Source organism: Bos indicus x Bos taurus, chromosome 7, assembly GCF_003369695.1.
Source record: "Bos indicus x Bos taurus breed Angus x Brahman F1 hybrid chromosome 7, Bos_hybrid_MaternalHap_v2.0, whole genome shotgun sequence".
Lineage (NCBI taxonomy): Eukaryota > Metazoa > Chordata > Mammalia > Artiodactyla > Bovidae > Bos > Bos indicus x Bos taurus.
In genome coordinates this window covers 58,232,709-58,248,914 of record NC_040082.1, presented here as the reverse complement: position 1 = coordinate 58,248,914, position 16,206 = coordinate 58,232,709, and the positions used below count along the sequence as shown (strand labels likewise).

The window sequence follows — 16,206 nt, the reverse complement described above, 5'->3', positions numbered from 1 at the left end:
ATTGGAAAACATAAGCTAAATGAAATGGTAGCACTGAATACTGAATATGAAATAGAAAAAGTGAAACAAACTAGATAAAAGTTAAAGATCAAAAAAAAAAAAAAGTTAAAGATCATCATATCGTCCAGTTGTTTTTAAACATGGCTGCTCATTAGAAACATATCTGGAGCTCTGGAGAAAAAGCAATACCTGGGCATTTACATTTTTCAAAAAATTTCAAGATTTTCTGGTATGCATCTGGATTTTAAAGTGATTACAGGTTTTGCTATTAAATAGTAGTTTTGGTGATATAGGGTTCTTTTATTTTTCTTTTCACCAATCATGATACAGTGGTATTATGTGAGTAATAGTTACATAATCATAATAGTGAAAGATGTTTATCAGTTTTCACAATTGTCAGACAAAAAATAAAAGATAATTACAATTGCAAGTCATAATGGGAACATGATTAACCTAACAATATAAAATAATTACATACAATTTGGGGGGGTCAAGCAGTGATATGGTAAGTGGAGTGCATACATGCACGTTTTCATCCACCAGCCAGTCTATGTCTTTTGGTTGGTGTGTTTAATCTATTTACATTTCAGGTAATTATCCATATGTAGATCCTATTACCATTTTCTTAATTGTTTGGGGTTTATTCTCTGTAGGTCTTTTCCTTCTTTTGTGTTTCCTGCCTAGAGAAGTTCCTTTAGCATTCATTGTAAAAGCTGGTTTGGTGGTGCTGAATTCTCTTGACTTTTGCTTGTCTGGAAAGTTTTTTATTTCTCCATCATATGTGAATGAGAGTCTTGCTGGGTAGGTGTTCTTGGTTTTAGGTTCTTCCCTTTCATTACTTTCAATATATTGTGCCATTCCCTTCTGGCTTGTAGAGTTTCTGTTGAAAAATCAGCTGATAGCCTGATGGAAGTTTCCTTGTATGTTATTTGTCTTTTTGTTGTTGTTGCTTTTAATATTTTATCTTTGTCTTTGATTTTTGTCAGTTTGATTACTATATGTCTTGGTGTGTTCCTCCTTGGGTTTATACTGCTTGGGATTCTCTATGCTTCCTGGACTTGGTTGACTGTTTCCTTTCCCATGTTAGGGAAATTGAAAGTCGCTTAGTCATGTCCAACTCTTTGTGACCCCATGGACTGTACAGTGTGTGGAATTCTCCAGGCCAGAATACCGAGTGGGTAGCTTTTCTCTTCTCCAGGGGATCTTCCCAACCCAGGGATTGAACCCAGATCTCATGCATTGCAGGTGGATTCTTTATCAGCTGAGACACAAGGGAAGCCCAAGAATACTGGAGTGGGTAGCCTATCCCTTCTACAGGGGATCTTCCCGACCCAGGAATCGAACCTGGGTCTCCTGCATTGCAGGTGGATTCTTTACCAACTGACCTATCAGGGAAGCCCAATTCCCATGTTAGGGAAGTTTTCAACTATTATCTCTTCAAATGTTTTCTCAGGTCCTTTCTTTCTTCTCCTTCTGGGACTCCTATAATGTGAATGTTGATATGTTTAATGTTGTCCCAGCAGTCTCTTAGGCTGTCTTCATTTCTTTTCATCCTATTTTCTGTATTCTGTTCTATGGCAGTGATTTCCACCATCCTGTTCTCTAGGTCATTTATGCATTCTTCTGCCTCAGTTATTCTGCTATTGATTCCTTTTAGTGTATTGTTCATCTCTGTTTATTTGTTCTTTAGTTCTTATAGGTCTTTGGTAAACATCTTCCCCATTGTTTTCCTGAGATCCTGAATCATCTTTACTAACAATATCCTGAGTTCTTTTTCTGGAAGGTTGTGTGTCTCTACTTTATTTCGTTTTTCTGGGGTTTTGTCTTGTCCCTTCATCTGGGACATAACTTTGTGCTTTTCCATTGTGATCAACTTTCTGTAATATGGCTTTTCTTTTAGTTGCTGCGGGACTGTGCTTCTTGCTTCTTCTGTCTGCCCTCTGATGGATGAGGCTAAGAGGCTTGTGTAAGCTTCCTGATGGGAGGGACTGGCAATGGGAAAAACGGGGTCTTGCTCTGGTGGACAGGGCTTTGCTCAGTAAAGCTTTAATCCAATTATCTGCTGATGGATGGGGTTGCACTCCCTCGCTGTTGGTTGTTTGGCCTGAGGCGACCCAGCCCTGGGGTCTGCAGGCTCTATGGTTGGGTTAATGGTGAACTCCAAGAGGGTTTATGCCAAGGGGGACTTTCCCAGCCTGATGCTGCCTATACCCCAACCCTGTGGTGAGCCCCTGCCAGTCCACGCTTCCACAGGAGACCCTCCAACACTAGAGGTAGTTTTGGTTTTGTCTTCTGTGGAGTCACTTCTCCTCTCCTATGGGTCTTGTTGCATGCAAGATTTTGTTTGTACCCTCCGAGATTGGAGTCTGTGTTTCCCCCAGTCCTGTGAAAGTCCTATAATCAAATCCCATTGGCCTTCAAAGCCAGATTCCCTGGGGATCCCCAGGCTGGGAAGCCTGACATGGGGTTCAGAACCTACACAACAATGGGAGAACTTCTTTGGTATTATTTTTCTCCAATTTGTGGGTCACCCACTGACGGGGTATGGGATTTGATTTTATCGTGATTGTGCCCCTCCTATCATCTGGCTGCAGCATCTTCTTTGTCTTTGGATGTGCAGTATCTTTTTTTGGTGGGTTCTAGTACCCTCCTGTCAGTGGTGGTTCAACAGGTAGTTGCACTTTCCTCCTGTAGTAATTTTTAAACAAGGAGTTCCCTTGTTTTCATTTTGCACTGGTCCTGCAAATTATGTAGCCAGTCCTGGTACCAAGCAATGTATTTAGTAAGGAGAGTATATAATTTAATAGATATTTTTGAAAGATTCTTTAGGTTTCCACATGTGAAATGGAGTTTAGGGAAAGTGAAAGAGGAAGTAAGAAGACCAGAGGGGAAGCTGACAGCATTTAAGGTGGTGGTGGTAAAGGGGAAAGTAATCAATATATTCAAAGTATAGTTTGGAGGTAGTAAGGATTGACATGAACTGGTAATGAATAAATGTAGGAATATAGAGAAAGATGTTAAGAATGACCTGAGAATTTTTTTTTTTTTTCTTTGCCTGCATGTGTCTTCCTTGAGCCCTGAGGGCGTTCTCTAGTTGTGGCAAGTGGGCTGAGTTGCCTGGTAGCATGTGGGATTTTAGTTCCTGGGCCAGGGATTGAATCCACTTCCCCTGTGTTGCAATACAGATTCTCAAGCATTGGACCACCAGGGAAGTCCCAAGAATGACCTGAGAATTTATTTTTGGGGGGCATGTTTGCTTTTTCTTTCCCTCTTCCCCCGCCCCCCCGCCCCCACACACCCTTAAACCTAAGGAAGCAGGTTCTGAGAAGACAGTACAGTGGCCTTGGCCTCCGGGGATCCAAGGGCCACATGTGTGGCCCAAAGGAAAGTGGCAGGAGAGGTGGGCCAGGGTGCGCTGGGTGGGTGGTGGTAGCAATAACAGGAGTATCGACACGTTGCAGTTTGTGTGGGCGTGCTGGACTGGTTCAACCGCAGTGTTCTATGGGCAACCGGCCAGCAAAATCCACATCTTCCACCTCAGACCACTTGGTCAAGGCGTGGTTCATGAGCATCTTCAGGTCTGCTAGCTCAGTTGGGTTCTTAATCAGGCATTTATTTACAAATTCCTGGAAGTCCTGGGTGAACATGCCTGTTGGGCAGCTTGGGAGAAGGCTCATTGATGATGTAGTCCAGCTGCTCAAAGATCGCCATGGCTGGCTGGCTGTCCATCCTGTGACTGCTGATGGGGCTTCCAGGGTGACCTGAGAATTTCTGACTAGAAGTGGCCCTTATTAGATGAGGAAAGTTGGAGAGAAAACATTTTTTGAGGCTGTGATTAATAGTTGGGTTTGACACTATGCTAAGTGAAAGAAGCCAGATACAAAGGCTGTACATTTGTTTTTCTATTGCAGTGTAGTTGATTTGCAGTGTTGTGTTCATTTCTGTGCATAGCAGAGTGACTCAGTTTTACACGTATACATTCTTTTTTGTATTCTTTTTTATTATGGTTTGTCTCAGGAGATTGGATATAGTTCCCTGTGATGTACACATAGGACCTTATTGTTGATCCATTCTAAATGTAGTAGTTTGCATCTGCCAACCCCAAACTCCAGATGGTCCCTATCCCTCCTCCCTCCCCCTTGGCAACGGCTAGTCTGCTCTCTATGTCTGCAAGTCTGTTTCTGCTTTGTAGATAAGTTCATTCATGTCTTATTTTTTATTTGTTTTTATTTGATATGTGAGATCTTAGTTCCCCAATCAGGGATCAAACTCACGTCCCTTGCATTGGGAGTGCAGAGTCTTAACCACTAGACCACCAGAAAAGTCCCATTTGTGCTGCATTGTAGATTCCACATATAAGTGACATCATAGGGTATTTGTCTTTCTCTGACTTACTTCAATTATTATGAAAATTTCTAGTTGCATCCCTGTTGCTGCAGATGACATTACTGTGTTCTTTTTTATGGCCGAGTAATATTCTATTGTATATATGTACCACATCTTCTTTATCCATTCTTCTGTCGATGGACATTTAGGTTGTTTGCATGTCTTGACTATTGTGAATAGTGCTGCTGTATCTTTTAAATTTAGTTTTGTCTGAATATATGCCCAGGAGTGGAATTGCTGGGTCATGATGGTCACAGTTTTAATTTTCTGAGAAATCTCTTTACTGTTTTCCATAGTGGCTACACCAACTTACATTCCTGCCAACAGTGTGTTATTTGTAGACTTTTTAAAAAATTTATTTATTTATGGCTTCTCTGGGTCGTCTTTGCAGTGCGTGGGCTTCTCGTTGTGATGGCTTCTCTTGTTGCAGAGCACTGGCTCTAGAGCACAGACTCAGTCATTGCAGTGCTTGGGCTTAGTTGCTTCTTGGTTTTTGGGATCCCCCCAGACCAGAGGTTGAACCTGTGTGCCCTGCATTGCCAGGCAGATTCTTAACCACTGGACCACCAGGGAAGTCCTGTAGACTTTTTAATCATGGTCATTTTGATGTGTGTGACTTGGTATTTCATCTATAATTCCTTTTTTGTGTGTGAAATTTCTAGAGAAAGCAAAACTATATAATAAGTAGATCAGTGGCTATCTGAAGCTTTGGATGGGAACAAGAATTGACTGCAGACAGGCATAAAGGATTTTGGGGGTTGACGGCAGTATTCTAAAACTGGATTGTCGTGTTGGTTTTGTAACTATATTAAATTGCTAAAATCACTGATCGTCCATGTGAGCTCTATGATAAGTACAGAGTTGTGAAAAGATTAACACAAAAGATTGAGAGGACTTCCCTGGCAGTCCAGTGGTTAAGACTTTCCACTTCCAATGCAGGGGCTGTGGGTTCCATCCGTTGTGGGGGAACTAAGATCCCACATGCTGCATTGTGTGGCCAAAAAGTAAATATTAATAAAGATATAATAGAATATAATTTGTAATCTTTATTCTTAAAAAAGAAAAGATTGATATAGCTGTGATGTGTCAGGGAGTACTATTGTTATACCCATTTTATAGATAAAAATTAAAAATAAAAGCTTCAGGACTTCCCTGGTGGCTCAGGGGTAAAAAATCTACCTACCAGTGGAGAATACACGGGGTTGGATCCCTGATCTGGGAGGATCCCACATGCCACGGAGCAACTAAGCCCATGCACCACAACTACTGCGCCTGTGCTCCAGAGCTGGGGAGCCACAACTACGGAAGCTTGCATGCCCTGAAGGCTGTGCTGTTCAACAGGAGAGGCCACCCCAATGACAAGGCCTCACACTGCAACTAGAGAGTAGCCCCTTCTTGCCACAACTAGAGTAAAAACCTGTGCAGCAACAAATACCCAGCACAGCCAAAAATACATAAATAAAATTTAAAAAATAAAGGCTTCATGGTTATAGCGCTACTAAGTATAATATGCAGTATTGGAACTTGAGTCTTTTTTGACACTAAGGCATACTCTTGACCACTGTAATATATTCACTTTCTATTTTAAAATTGTTTGCTGCATCTTGTTGATCAGAGGCTCTCTTGGAATCATAAAACAGAGAGGAAAAAAAGATGGAGACTGGAAAATTCTATCGATCCTGTACACTAGTACTTCCATTTTCACTGGATGTAGGTGACAGCAAGTTTTTTGTCCAGTGTGAGTTACGTGACCACACCTTACTTGGCTCTTTGGCAAACTATGTTTTCTCTTTCAAATCATTAAGTTAAACAGTTTAATTAGGGCCACTGGTAGCTTTAAAGGCAGAGACTGTATCTTCCAAAAATGTTCTCTCCTAGGGAAAATGGATACACACAAATGAATATATATAATCTTTACTGCTTTTTATGATTACCATTAGCATAAAGATTACTATATTGATTAGCATTAAGTATGGGGAAATGTTGGTCAAAGGGTAAAATTTTTAGTTATAAAATGAATAATTTGTGGAATCTGATGTACAATGTGGTGACTATAGTTAACAATATTGTAGTGTAACTTGAAATTTGTTAAGAGTAAATCTTAAGTGTTCTTACCACACACATTGTAACTAGATGAGGTGGTGGATGTGTTAACTATATTGTGTTGATCATCTCACAATATATATATATATTAAATCATGTTGTACCCCTTTTAAATTCATATAATTTGATCAATTATACTTCCATAAAGCTGGAAAAAATGAAGCATTAAGTGCCTGCTGTGCTAGTCACTGAGGAAGTAAATGATAATCAAAACAGGCATGGTCTCTGCCTTTTTGCAGCTTTATTTAGTCACTTCTTAGTGGGAGAAGCAGGCATTATTCTTAAGCACTATAGAATTATAAAATTTTAAATTGTTCTATATTCAACAAAGGAAAATATAAGGTTGTCTGAGGGAGCATAACAAAGGATCCTGATTTTAACTAGGGTCGAAGAGAAGACCTCTATTAGGAAATTACATTTAAACTGAGACCTGAAAGATCATTAGAAATAACCAAAGGGAAGGAAAGGAAAAAAAAAACTTTCCTGGTAGAAGAGCAGCCTGCGTGGAGAGCTTCGTTGCTGACCACACAGCAGCGTAATAGAATATCCAGGGGAAAGCTTGAGAACTTGGATACTAGGCAAAAGATGCTCCTGAGGAGCTGTGAGCTGGAGAATCTTCTGATCCAATTAAAAATTTAAGAACATCACTCTGGCTACTGTGAACAGTGGATCCAAGGAGGGTTCAGTTCTGTTGCTCAATCGTGTCTGACTCTTTGTGACCCTGTGGACTGCAGCACACCAGGCCTCCCTGTCTATCACCAACTCCCTGAGTTTACTCAAACTCATGTCCATTGAGTCTCCTCCTGCCCTTAATCTTTCCCAGCATCAGGGTCTTTTCAAATGAATCAGTTCTTCACATCAGGTGGCCAAAGTATTGGAGTTTCATCTTCAACATCAGTCCTTCCAGTGAATATTCAGGACTGATTTCCTTTAGGATAGACTGGTTGGAGAATGGAATGGCAAACCACTTCAGTATTCTTGCCTTGAGAACCCCATGAACAGTATGAAAAGGAGGGTTTTGTTGGCTAATGAAGAGGTCTTAGGAAAACTATGGGATTTATTGTTAAAGGGAAAACTATTTCAGCTTTTAAAAGCTAGTTTTTGAACACCAGAATGTCAGTTAAGTTGTGAATGGGGGCAAATGTTTGATAAATCAGTACATCTGAAAAACCCACTAGATCAGTGCTTCCCAAACTTTAATGTACGTTCATATCACCCTGGCATTTTGTTAAAATGCAGTTCTGATTCAGTAGGTCTGGAGCGGGAACATTTCTAACAAGCTCCCATGTGATATCCATGCTCTTGGTCTTTGGCTCACACTTCGAGTAGCAAGTGACTGGGCTACTATATATGAACTAAATTCTATATTCTAATTGTCTAATACCTATCAGCCTTCGTAGTTGTTTGGACAGTTGTCAATTTTGAGTATTTAAAAACTAGAGGTTTTAAAAGATGAATTAAAGTATTGACATAGGTCAAATATGGCTTTTCATCTCTTCTGTAAATAACCTATATATACTTACTTCCTATATACTTATTTAACCTGTCCTCTGCTGCTTGGCCTCAAGTTTCAGTTAAACTTCAGAAAGGACTATATGCAATTAATGTGTACAGAAATAATATGTGATTCTTTACATCTAGTATTTAATGGGAGATGTATATCATTGACTTGCTCTGATGCCAGGATTTTATCTGCCTTATTGATTTAATAAGATAGGAACACAGGAACCCTTAGAGGGTAGTTTGTTTTCAAAGTATGTATGACTGGGTTCTAACTTATACTTGACTCTCTTATTCATTATCCTAGTCATTACTGTTTTGTTTGATTACAATCTTAAATGCAGAAAAACTCAGACTCTTCATTCCCTGGCTAAAGGTTTTGTATTTTGGATATCCCAATAATTTTATAAAGGTCCCAGGTGGTAAATAAAACCTGGTCATTTTTCTTTTTTTTGCGTTGGGGGGGGGAGTGAAGAAGGGATGTTAACCTTTATTAGCAATGCAGCGTCTCTTTGTGGCATGCCTCATGATCTTGAGAAACAGATTGATCAAGTAAAGAAACTTTAGAAATTATGCTTTCTGATTGAGATTATGCTTGTTGGAACATACAGGATAGAAAAATTTCACATGCTCCCTCATTGTTAAGAAATAAGAACTAAGCAATAACATTCAATTTAAAAAGATATCTGAAGTATGTTTTTAAATTTCACAAAACAAAGTTAAACCAAACAGTGGTAGCTCCTGTAGATTTTTCTCTACTGGGGAAGTGACCGGAATGCTACAGTCGCATTTGTTAAGAAAGAAAACAAAAATTGTTATTAACACCTCAAAAAAAAAATGCTAAATGCCTCTCTACTAGTAGAGTCCAGCTAGGTGAGTTTTACCTAGTCCTCCAGTAAACCAGGTAACGTTATGTCGTTTTTTGGTTAGGTTTGAACCCCGTTTTAGGGATTAAAGATAGCGGTTAAAATGTTTAACAGGGCTTTTTGTTCGGCTTTTAGACTTGCAGGAAGGCCAGCTTCAGCACCCCGTAGCTGGCTTTCCAGCTAAGGTAGGTTTCGGATGTGCAGCTACTGCCAAGGTGCTCTGGCTGTAAACTCTGGAAGGAAGCCAAAGGAAAGAAGTTCCCGGCGCTAGTGCTTATCCCGCTCAGAGGGTCCGGCGCTGGCGCATTTTTCGTGCAGTTATTGGCTGGGACTCTGCGTGCCGCTGTCGGCCAATGGAGACGCTGGAGATCTGGCCCCGGCCCGTCCCCTCTCGGCGCCTCGGGAAGAGGCTGAGACTGAACAGCCGGCGAGCAAATCAGCGGCATCCAGAAAGCCATGTCCGACTCGGAGCCCAGCGCCCGAGCGCTAACCCGCTGAAAGTTTCTCGGGAAAGAAGCCGGGACGATCTGGACCCTGCTAAGAGGAACTGTCTTTGAGTGAGATGGTCCCAGAGGCCTGGAGGGGCGGACTGGTAAGCACCGGGAGAGTGGTGGGAGTTTTGTTGCTTCTGGGTGCCTTGCACAAGGCTTCCGCCGCCGTCATTCGCTATGAGATCCTGGAGGAAAGAGAGAAGGGTTTCGTGGTGGGCAACGTGGTCAGGGACCTTGACTTGGATCTCGGCAGCCTGTCAGCTCGCAGGCTCCGGGTGGTGTCCGGAGCTAGCCGAAGATTCTTTGAGGTGAACTGGGAGACCGGAGAGATGTTCGTGAACGATCGCCTGGATCGAGAGGAGCTGTGTGGGACCCTGCCCTCCTGTACCATAACTCTGGAGTTGGTAGTGGAGAGGCCTCTAGAGTTGTTTAGCGCGGAAGTGGTGATCCAAGACATCAACGACAACAATCCCTCTTTTCCTACTCGGGAAATGAAATTGGAGATTAGCGAGGCCGTGGCGCCAGGAACGCGCTTTCCGCTCGAGAGCGCGCACGATCCCGATGTGGGAAGCAACTCTTTACAAACCTATGAGCTGAGCCGAAACGAGTACTTTGCGCTTCGAGTGCAGACTCGGGAAGACAGCACTAAGTACGCAGAGCTGGTCCTGGAGCGCGCCCTGGACCGGGAGCGAGAACCAGATCTCCAGCTGGTGCTGACGGCGTTGGATGGAGGAACTCCGGCTCGCTCCGCCAGCCTTCCTATTCGAATCGTTGTGCTGGACGCGAATGACAATGCACCCACCTTCAACCAGTCCTTGTACCGGGCGCGTGTCCTGGAGGATGCACCCCCCGGCACTCGTGTGGTCCAAGTCCGTGCAACCGATCTGGATGAAGGCCCCAACGGCGAAATCATTTACTCCTTCGGCAGCCACAACCGTGCTGGCGTGCGGGAACTATTCTCCTTGGACCTTGTTACCGGGGTGCTGACAGTCAAGGGTCGACTGGACTTCGAAGACGCCAAACTCCATGAGATTTACATACAGGCCAAAGACAAGGGCGCCAATCCCGAAGGAGCACACTGTAAAGTTTTGGTAGAGGTTGTGGACGTAAATGACAATGCTCCGGAGATCACAGTCACCTCTGTATACAGCCCAGTCCCCGAGGACGCCCCTCTCGGAACTGTCATTGCTTTGCTCAGTGTGACCGATCTGGATGCTGGGGAGAACGGGCTGGTGACATGCGAGGTTCCACCAGGTCTCCCTTTTAGCCTTACATCTTCCCTCAAGAATTACTTCACTTTGAAAACCAGCGCAGCCCTGGATCGGGAGACCGTGCCAGAATACAACCTCAGCATCACGGCTCGAGATGCGGGAACCCCTTCCCTCTCAGCCCTCACGACAGTGCGGGTGCAAGTGTCCGACATCAACGACAACCCTCCACAATCTTCCCAGTCCTCCTACAATGTTTACGTTGAGGAAAATAACCTGCCTGGTGTTCCAATACTAAACCTAAGTGTCTGGGACCCCGACGCCCCGCAGAATGCTCGCCTTTCCTTCTTTCTCTTAGAGCAAGGAGGTGAAACAGGCCTAGTGGGTCGCTATTTTACGATAAATCGTGACAGTGGCGTCGTGTCGTCCTTAGTGCCCCTGGACCATGAGGATCGGCGTGAGTTTGAGTTAACAGCTCACATCAGTGATGGGGGCACTCCTGTCCTGGCTACCAACATAAGTGTGAATGTATTTGTCACTGATCGCAATGACAATGCCCCCCAGGTCCTATACCCCCGGCCTGGCCAGAGCTCAGTGGAGATGTTGCCTCGAGGTACTGCTGCTGGCTACCTGGTCACACGGGTGGTGGGCTGGGACCCAGATGCAGGGCACAACGCCTGGCTCTCCTACAGCCTCTTGGGAGCCCCTAACCAGAGCCTTTTTGCTGTGGGACTTCACACGGGTCAAATCACCACTGCCCGCCCAGTCCAGGATACAGATTCGCCCAGGCAGACTCTCACGGTATTGATCAGAGACAATGGGGAGCCATCGCTGTCCACTACTGCGACCCTGACTGTGTCAGTAACTGAGGAATCTCCTGAAGCCCTGGCTGAGTTCCCTGCTGGCTCTGCCCCCAGGGAGCAGAATAAAAATCTCACCTTTTATCTACTTCTCTCTCTAATCCTGGTCTCCGTGGGGTTCGCAGTCACAGTATTAGGAGTGATCATATTCAAAGTTTACAAATGGAAGCAGTCCAGGGACCTATACCGAGCCCCGGTGAGCTCCCTGTACCGAACACCAGGGCCCTCTCTGCACGCAGATGCTGTGCGGGGAGGCCTGATGGCCCCACACCTTTACCATCAGGTGTACCTTACCACTGACTCGAGACGCAGTGACCCACTGCTGAAGAAACCGGGTGCTGCAAGCCCACTGGCCAGCCGCCAGAACACTCTGCGGAGCCTCGATCCAGTGTTCTATAGGCAAGTGTTGGGTGCAGAGAGCTCCCCTCCTGGACAGGTAAGGGTTAGCAAGTCACCCTGGAATGATATTAATGCTTTTTGATTCCTGCATCACTTTTAGGAATGTATGTAGCCATCTTCATTTTCAGTCATCAAGATGTTTTCCTAATGATGCATCCACATTTTTACTTGGCTTTTCCCAGATCAAACGTCGTGCCTTTTCGGGGAAGGAGATGGCCCGGCTAGAGTGTGGTTTGTGGTCCCACACAGTGTGGAGTTAATTCACTCATCTGTGGACACAATTCACACCCTCAGCATTCACTTGCCATAGCAACTAACCAATCCTACTAAAGGGCCATTAAGCTTTAACTCACCATCTCAGCACTCAGAGCTTAGCTTGGTATCATTTGCATTGAGTACAAGTTAATGGAAACCTCTAGCCAGTGGCAGCTGCTAGGAGTATAAAAACTACCTCATCTGTCCATCTTTCAAATGATTGCCACATCTGCATTAAAACTAATGGTTTGCTGATAATTTTCCTTTGACTGCACAGATCCTCTTCCTCATTCTCAGATGGCTTTCTATGAAAGAAATAAAATTCTAGAGTCCTTTAAATTTTATTTCAAGGACACAACAGGAAATTTTGTGCACATTACTTACATGTGCATTATAGAAAACTTGGAAAAAATGGAAAAATATAAGAAAAAATTAAAACTAATTTTATTCCCAAACCCAAAGGTAACCACCATTCATTGTAAAAGTAAAAGTAATATTTATTTTTAAAATAAATTCAGAAGGACATACAGTACAAAATGAAAGTTCTTTTTGCCCTAAGTGTTAATTCCTATCCTTTCACCATTATTATTATTATTTTGGTATAAATGTAGTGTGACAGGCAGATTCATACCCTGAGAAAAAAGATAAAGCTTTCATTTATTCAGGATAGTGTCCAGGCCTTTGTTTTGGAGTGCAACTTAAACACACTTCTATTTGTGGGAGAACGACTATAACTTTGTTACTAGTAAGTATATTATTGCTATCAACCTTTGGGTCTGGCAGTTAGACATAGGAAGCTCCACCACTTATCATCCATGAGTCCATGGCCACGTTAAATTTTCTAGACCCATTTTTAGTATGTGGAAAAGAAGTAGCAAGAGTTTTATAAGATTAGTGCATGATACAATATATGCACCGTGTTTGTTGTGTCATAGTTCCAAAAAATTCTTTAAATACTAACCTGGAGACAGTTCAAGATGACAAAGCAGAGGCATATATGGAAAGGCTAAGGAAGGATGAAAGCCAGAGAGAAGCAGCTGCTGCTTTTCTGGTCAGACTGGAAAACACTGGCATTTTCCTTTGAATGATGTTCTCAAACGTGGTTGCACACCAGAATTACCTAGGGACCTTTTAAAAATCCTGAAGCCCAGGCCACATCCCAGATGGATTAAAGCAGTCTCTTGGAATGGGACACAGGCATTGGTATTTTTTGAAGGTCCTCAAGTGATTCCAGTGTGAAGACAAATTTGAAAAGCTTTGCACTAAGACATGCCTGTCCATCAATTAGCATGTTTTTGAAACTAAGTTATTTTGAAGTTCACAGAACCAGCAGCCAGCCTTGTTTTGCCAGGCTGAACTTAAAAAAATTCTATAATGTTATTTCTCAACCTTAAATTATTATATAGAATAGCTCTAGGAAAGCACTATAGGGAACATGTGAGATATTTCAGTCATCTAAGGAGAAAAATCTTCTTCAACCACTAGCACCCGGGCAACTATTTCTTTAAAAATTTAGAGCTCAGCAGTGGGTATGGTGTTTCTTTTAGGGGTGAAAACATTTTCTTCTAATTATACTGTAGTGTTTGCATCATTTTAGTATATGTGAATATACTAAAAACCGTTAAATTGTACATTTTAAAGGGGTGAATTGTATGGTGTAATGGATAAATTATGTAGCTCAATACAACTGTGTTAAAAATCTAGAGATGGGAGAATTACATACTTGGCATAAAAAGGTCAAGTCTAGGATATATAGGATTCGGGCTTTATGATCCTCCAGTTCAAGTATTAATATTATAGATATGTTTGTTTTGGTGTCAACTTGCAAATAAAAGGGATTGAGATCTATAAGAGGTTTAGTTCTTAGATATTAAAGCCAGCAAAAAGGGTCAGTTGATGGCTACAGGGATGACAAACGGTTAGGAAAATGATTTAAGATGTTACAGAAAGAGGTTTTATTTCTTTCTAGACAGACTAGAGGTGAAAGTGGGGAGACCCTAATACTGCACTTGATAGACTTTACACAAGTCTCCTAACATTTCTGAGCTTGTGTTCTCAAATATAAACTCTTCCAAAATTGTGTGAGAATGAAAAGTAATGTATATAAAATGTATAACTATAAAATACTCATGAAGTACCAGCATTCAATAGATACTTTTTGAACTAACAAGTGATAATAGCACTAATTCACCGTATATTGGTGAATCTACCAGACACTTTAAAAGATGAAAAGGCACAGTCCCTGCTCCTGTGGCACATGGAGTACCATAGGAGACAGACATGCACACACTCCCACAAAAATGGTAAGGGAGATCTGTATAATACAGGAAGCAATGGGAGCAAAGGAAAGGAAACACCCCAATCAGCCTGGGGAAATCAGGAAGAATTCATACAGGGGATGATGCTTGATCTGAGAATGAAAGTTGAGTAGTAGTTTATCAGATAATAAAGGGGAAAGGCGAGTAGCGAGGGACCCTTGCAGGAAATTCCATGCAGAGGGATAATGTTTTTTTTAATATTGCTGAACGTTAAAGTGTATTTGTAAAACAACTTTTGCAGGAGATAAAGTGAAGCAAGTAGGCAGGAGTTAAATCTTGAGTTACCTTTAGGCTGTGCCAAGATTTTTTATTTTATTCTATATCCGTGATAGTCATTGCAGAATTTTGAACTGATATAACGTCGTCAGAGTTTTTGTTTGCTTGTTTTGGAGTGATTATTCTGGTAGCCATAAATGAAATGTGTGTGAGTGTGCTTAGTTACTCAGTCATGTTCAACTCTTTGCAACCCCATGAACTGTAACCCACTAGGCTCCTCTGTGCATGGAATTGTCCAGGCAAGAATGGTGAAATGAGTTGCCATAATGGATTGGGGATATTGGGACTGGAGACTAAAGAAGATTTGAATGTGTACTCAGTCATGTCTGACTCTTTGCCACCCCATGGACTGTAGCCCACCAGGCTCCTTTGTCCATGGGACTTTCCAGGCAAGATTACTGGAGTGAGTTGCCATTTCCTCTTCCAGGGGATATTCCCGGCCCAGGGATTGAACCCATGTCTCCTGCATTTGCAAGCAGATTCTTTACCACTAACTGAGCCACCTGGGGAAGCCCTGTAATGTAACATGGGGCTATTATATTACATTTAGAACATTTAGACGGCTATTATAGTATTTGAGAAGATTGAGAAATGCTTGAACCAGCACAATGACAAGTATAGATTGAGGGACGTAACTATAGTGAAATTATCAGCACTTATTCATTGACATGATAAAGGGAAGATGGAAGAGGAATGAGTCAAGAATGATCCTCCTTACCCCTCCCCACTGGCAGCTTCGGGGGAAGATGGTGTCATTCTACTGAGATAGTGAATCCTGGCATAAACACCTTATAAGTCCGACGGATTTACACCTGTCATTCCCATGGGAGAAGGTTTAGGTGTTTGGGGCTGAAAGAACACAGAAAGCAGATACCTCCCTTTGAGACCAAAATGTTGGTTGCTGGCCTCACCATCGAAAGGATATTCATGAAGATCAAGGGTTTGGGAAAACACCTGGGAGGATAACCTCTGGTTTTGCTACTGGTTTTGGAAATCCCATGGTCAGAGGAGCCTGGCAGGCTATGGGGTCACCAAGAGTCAGATACGACTTAACTAAACACTACCACCAACAATAATTGGCAGCCTAGGTGAGGATTCAGATGAATTTTCTAAAAATCTCACATGCAAATCGGGATAGATTTTTCTCTTTGTGTTCTGGTGTGTTTGTGACTCCAGTTAGAGTTTGCAGGTAACTACAGTGTGAATTGAACAATCTTTCTGCATTTGTGCAAGGTGGTAGCCAGGCTCCAGGGAGGGTGAGATCAAGTCTCCCTTGCCAAAAGGCCCCCTAGGGCTCGGTGAAAAACTTGGCTCTTTTGAAACAGTCACAGTTGGTAATTAACAACATATCAAGCATACCATGGTGTCAAATAAAGGAGATTTGTAGGCACTGGTGCTGTTGGTAGCTGATCTCAATCATTCAAGAAAGCTATTAAATCTGTGAACATTAGCATTCTGCCAGGTAATGAGATTTAGTCCTTAGCGTCTCCCAAACAAGCTGATTCTTTACTGATTTGGAACGTCTCCCTCTCCTGGCTTCTCCC

General features: G+C 42.6%; 1 protein-coding gene across 24 annotated transcripts in view; it reads left to right on the top strand.

Moving 5' to 3' along the window:
* LOC113895237 (protocadherin gamma-C4) overlaps positions 1-16,206 on the top strand; it is a 182,256-nt gene that overhangs the window by 139,776 nt on the left and 26,274 nt on the right. The window contains exon 1 of one of the 24 annotated variants that reach the window (XM_027546168.1): positions 9,253-11,850. The exons of 22 other annotated variants lie outside the window; for them this stretch is intronic. In XM_027546168.1, coding sequence (XP_027401969.1) covers positions 9,418-11,850 — 2,433 coding nt within the window. In that variant the 5' untranslated portion in view covers positions 9,253-9,417. Of the gene's footprint in view, positions 1-9,252; positions 11,851-16,206 lie in introns of those variants that run through there. One more of the 24 variants, XM_027546197.1, reaches the window with a different exon arrangement.